Raw genomic sequence first — 5,010 nt, forward strand, 5'->3', positions numbered from 1 at the left:
CAATAATTAATAACAGCTATCTAACACTTAAATGCTGTTATTATTAAACTTACCTTTTATTATATCCTTAAGATTATGAGAATGCGGGAATTTTTCAGCTTGGTTCCCAAGACAAAATCACACCGGAAGTAAAGATACCCAGGTTTGAGTTATGGCGGCCATTGTCTGACGTCACTGTGAAAAGGGTCTATTGTGGTATCACCCATGGAGGGATTTCTTTATTTCTTTATTTAAATGGGTTCATTTTTCAGAGTGAGAATATCGTGATTTTAGCTACCAGTAGCAGGAGAACGGAGCTGTGCCAAGAAGCTAACAGAAGCTAACAAACACCGAATAGAAGAAGAGCTGCCATTGATAAAGTTGCAGCCAAGCATGATTTAATGTTACACAATACAGTTTTACCAAGTTGCTCAAAGTCTAAACTGGCATTGTTGTGCATTTAAGGTGTAAAGTTTACCTTCGACCAAACGCCCCCCAAAGGCATCCCGCGCCCCCCTTTTGTAAAAATGTCCGCCAGCGCCCCCTGCTGTCCTCTGAACACCCCCTGGGGGGCGGTACTGCCCACGTTGAGAACCGCTAGTCTAAACAGAGGAGCCTGCAGTGTATCTTGAGGAAATAAATAAAGATCCATAGGTTAATTAGACCATGCGCAGTCCGCTGGACAACCAATGCGGATGCGGCTCCGCCGCTGAGAAGAATTAAACTTAACTCACCCTGCGGTTTTAACAAACGGAGCTGGAAGACATTAGCCTGCCGCGCCCAGAAGGAGAGCGGCGCTCAGAAGCGCGGCTGTCCGTTTCAGGGAAGTGAAACCAGACGAAAAAAATCCTCATAAAAGCGCACGTCCGGACCGCGCAGGGTAAAAAAAAATAAATAAATAATTGATCGGTTTGGATCAGAGAGATCCAACTGACTGACTGAACTAGCGCAGATTTCTCTGTAGATGCGAACCAGGAGAAATTTGTGGCGCTGTGCGTGCTGGTAATTTAAGTGAGTCGCTTAATATAATTTATTATAGATTATTGGGGCTACATTCAGTGTTTTTTTTGTTTTTTTTGTCAAGCAGAAAAAGTTAGATGCGTTTATGTGTGATGGGATCTGGATACATGGTTCAACTAGGTGAATATTAACTAAACCGCATAAAAATGCACTAAATAGCCCATGTTAATATGATTATAATTTGACGGGTAAAAATAGAACATGACAGATTTTTTTTTAATGCCATCCGTTAAAATGACGAACAAAAAAGTCTAGCGCAACCTCTGCTTGGCACACCATAGCATACAGGAGGGCACTGACCACAGATTCATAGAACATCCTAAGCAAAGTCTGGCAGACGTTGAAGGACATCAGCCGCCTCAGAAAGTAGAGGCGACTTTGTCCCTTCCTGTATGGGGTGTCAGTGTTCTCGACCCAGTCCAGTTTATTGTCAATATGGAGTCCCAGGTATTTATGATTCTCCACAATGTCCATACTGACCCCCTGGATGGTAACAGAGGTCACCGGTGTCCTGATCCTCCTCCTCAGATCCACCACCAGTTCCTTGGTCTTTGTCAATGTGAGATGCAGGTGGTTCAGCCCACACCATGTGTCGGAGTTGCCTGTACGCAACCTCATTGCGTACAGGCAATGAGGTTGCCTGTACGCAATGAGACTCAACCACCAGCTGTGGTTGAGTCTCAGATGACTCAACCACAGCTGAGTCATCTGAGAACGCCTGTAGATGACAGGTCTCAGTGCAATAGCTGAAGTTGACTGAGGAATGGAGAAAGGACAGTCGCTTGTGGAGCCCCTGTGTTGCTGACAACACTGACGGACGAACTGTGGTCTGCCAGTTAGATGGTCCACAATCCCTGGATCCACCTGCATTTCTCAGGTGGATGCAGGTGGATCCACCTGCATTTCTCATTCAGTAGTTTCTCATTTTCATTCAGTAGAAACCAGTTTCTACTGAATGAGAAACTGGTTTCTCATTCATGAGAATGAGAAACCGTTTCTCATTCATGAGAATGAGAAACCGTTTCTCATTCATGAGAATGAGAAACCGGTTTCTCATTCAGTGGTTTCTCACAGTGCTCGCTTGCTGGTCCAGGTGAGTGCATACACAGTTCAGCAGGAAGATGATGGCGTACTCAATTCCAAGCCTGGGCTGGTAGGCAAACTGCAAGTGTGGTTGGAACTGAGGCTGAGCTGTTTTTTTTTTTGTTTTTTTTTTACAAAAGAGCTGAAACAGACTTCATATCTGGGGGTAATTCAAATCTAGACTATTTAGAGTTGCTCTTGAACCATAATAAAAGAAACAATCAATATTTTGATGTGTAATGATGGCACTTGGCAAAATGTAATGCTTACTCATTTTGTTGACTTCTATGACTTTGTATTTTTGTGTTTTTATAATGTGACCTGTGACTGTCACTGTGTCACTGTGACCTGCCTTGTTGCTGAAATGTGCTTTGCAAATAAACTTGATTGTTCACAATGATCAATCAATCATTTATGTGGGGTGTGATCACATAAATTACACAATTACATAGCAATTATCAATAACTGCTATGACTAATAATTACCACTCCGTCTGGGTCCGACCAACTTCTGATGTGAAGCGATCACTGAACTGTTAGTTATCTTTTACATTTATTTCTTGTTAATGGCTGTCGTGGTCTTATCTCCTTGCAGGAATAAGGAGTGCCCTACCTGCCGTAAGAAGCTTGTTTCTAAGAGGTCACTCCGTCCTGACCCCAATTTTGATGCTCTGATTAGTAAGTAACCACACAGAAAAACAACTTTATATCTTTAATTCTATTTGAATAACACATCTTAATTGAGTAGAAATTATTTAAACATTTATTTTCTGACATTCCTTTTAGATTGTTTTTCTTTCTAAACAGTCTGTCCTTTTATATTTATTTTGTATTTAATGCATTGATGTATTATGCCTGCGATATACATCTACTATTAATTCAAATGGGGAAACTTTGTTTTTCTCAAATTCTGCAAGTTGAATGCACAATGCAAGTTCTGTAAACTTACATTGTGCCAGTAAATCAACCCTTCAAAGGTTCATGTACTTAGGCCTGTCGCGATAAACAATAAATCAATTAATCGCACCATAAATTAAACCTATCGACCTCATTTTAATTATCGGCCTTATCATCTCTTCCTGCCTTTTTTTCTTTCTGTTGATGATACTGGATGAAAAAAGGCTCAACTCCGGTGCTCTGCACTGACCCTCCCTTCCTCATTTCCTTAGTGTAATGCCCAGCACACTACACGAGTTGTCGGCCCATTTTCAAAACCTGAGAGACCACCATTAGCCGACAGAAATCCTAGGTATAACGGTTTAATCGGGTTTGATCGTGCCATGTGGTGTCCAGCCACATGGGCACAAAATAATGGCTACAAGCCCAGTTAACTAATTTTAAAATCAGGCATTAATCAATGTTTTCCTACAATCTACCTGTGACGCATGTGGCTAGATTCAGCGTAAAGTCCTGACTGAATGAAAATCATTATAACCTATTTATGTCACGTTAATGAAGAACAGCTGAAAAGTTACCGGGTTTATCAACTGTGGTAGCAATTTGGCTACAACTCCTCCCCTTGTATACTCTTTGCACGAAATGTTGAATAAACATTAATGTTATCACACATCATCTCCAATCTCCACTGGACTTTGGGTTGCGCTGTGTCAGCTGTTTGGGATTCCCCTCCTAATTTCCCCTCAGAAAGCACGGAGGAGAATCCGCCCTTTCTGATTGGCTACCTGTCACATTCAACAGGCGTTAACCCCCGATTTAGATCAGAGCGGCCATGACGATCTAAGGATCTAAGGATCTACTACAGGATGATCGGTTACGAAATCACCAGCGACAATCTTAGATCGGCCAACGATCTAAGGTTGTCGTAAGGGGAAAATAGGGGCAAAAAATCGTGTAATGTGAATAAGTTGTTAATGGAGACTGAGAATCCATTTTATTTTTGTTTTTGGTTGTTTTGTTTATTTAATCAGTTCCAGTTTTATGTGTTCTTTTGAAAATAAAATGGCAGGAAATGGCAGCTATGGCAGGAAATTGCATACAATTTCCTGCCAATCTGACACTGATTTCCACTAAATCAGTGTCAGAAGGTCTTGAAACAATATTATCGTTTATTGCAGTGATTTTTTTAGACAATTAATCGCTCAGCAAAATTTGTTATCGTGACAGGCCTACAATGTACTTTAAAAAGTTGGAAGTAAACTAACAAAAGAGCCCAAGTTGTTTCTGTATGCCCCAGCTTGATTAATGACCATTAAAACTTCTATTTAAAATCCTGACTTTATGAGACAAAATAACATTCTAAAACCTTAATATACCTGCCACAACGTCAAACACTTGTTAGAATTGTAGTGTATATTTACACCAGGAACACTGAAGAAATGTGTTAGTTCAGCTGAGTAGCTGCACGAAACTCCACAGTTACTACACCTCTCAGTCTAGCACATTAAACGGGTTCTTGTTTAATTTTAGGTAAGATTTATCCCAGCCGAGATGAGTATGAAGCCCATCAGGAGAGAGTTTTGGCTCGCATTAGCAAACACAACAACCAGCAGGCTTTGTCCCACAGCATAGAAGAGGGGCTGAAGATACAGGCAATGACCAGGTAAACACAATCCCTGAGACAAACAGTGCACAGAGATGCTACCTGGTGGGTACTATGTTTTTTCTTGTTGTCAGGCTACAGCGTGGCAAGAGACACACAGTGGAAAACGGTAGCGGAGCTGAGGACAACGGAGACTCCTCTCACTGTAGTAATGCGTCTGTCCACAGTAATCAGGTATGTCCTGGTGTACAGCAGTAAATGCATATTAATTAAATGTATGGCAGGGGTGCCCAAACTTTTTGAGAGCAAGATCTACTTTTTCTCTCACCAGCCGCCTGAGATCTAGCTCATGATACAAAGACATAAAAATTGCTAATTAACCTCTATTGACTTATTTTATATGCGAATATGCATCAGTTGTAGCAGAAA

The 5,010-nt window shown here is 41.2% G+C and overlaps 1 protein-coding gene across 2 annotated transcripts in view; it reads left to right on the plus strand.

Annotated features, from left to right (window-relative positions):
* The window catches only part of rnf2 (ring finger protein 2), a 32,290-nt gene that overhangs the window by 21,445 nt on the left and 5,835 nt on the right, over nucleotides 1-5,010 (plus strand). For both annotated transcript variants that reach the window (XM_007541262.2, XM_007541263.2), the window contains exons 4-6: nucleotides 2,677-2,759; nucleotides 4,509-4,641; nucleotides 4,716-4,815. In XM_007541262.2, coding sequence (XP_007541324.1) covers nucleotides 2,677-2,759; nucleotides 4,509-4,641; nucleotides 4,716-4,815 — 316 coding nt within the window. The remainder of the gene's footprint in view (nucleotides 1-2,676; nucleotides 2,760-4,508; nucleotides 4,642-4,715; nucleotides 4,816-5,010) is intronic.

This window comes from Poecilia formosa, unplaced genomic scaffold, assembly GCF_000485575.1.
Source record: "Poecilia formosa unplaced genomic scaffold, Poecilia_formosa-5.1.2 Scaffold596, whole genome shotgun sequence".
Classification (NCBI taxonomy): Eukaryota; Metazoa; Chordata; class Actinopteri; order Cyprinodontiformes; family Poeciliidae; genus Poecilia; species Poecilia formosa.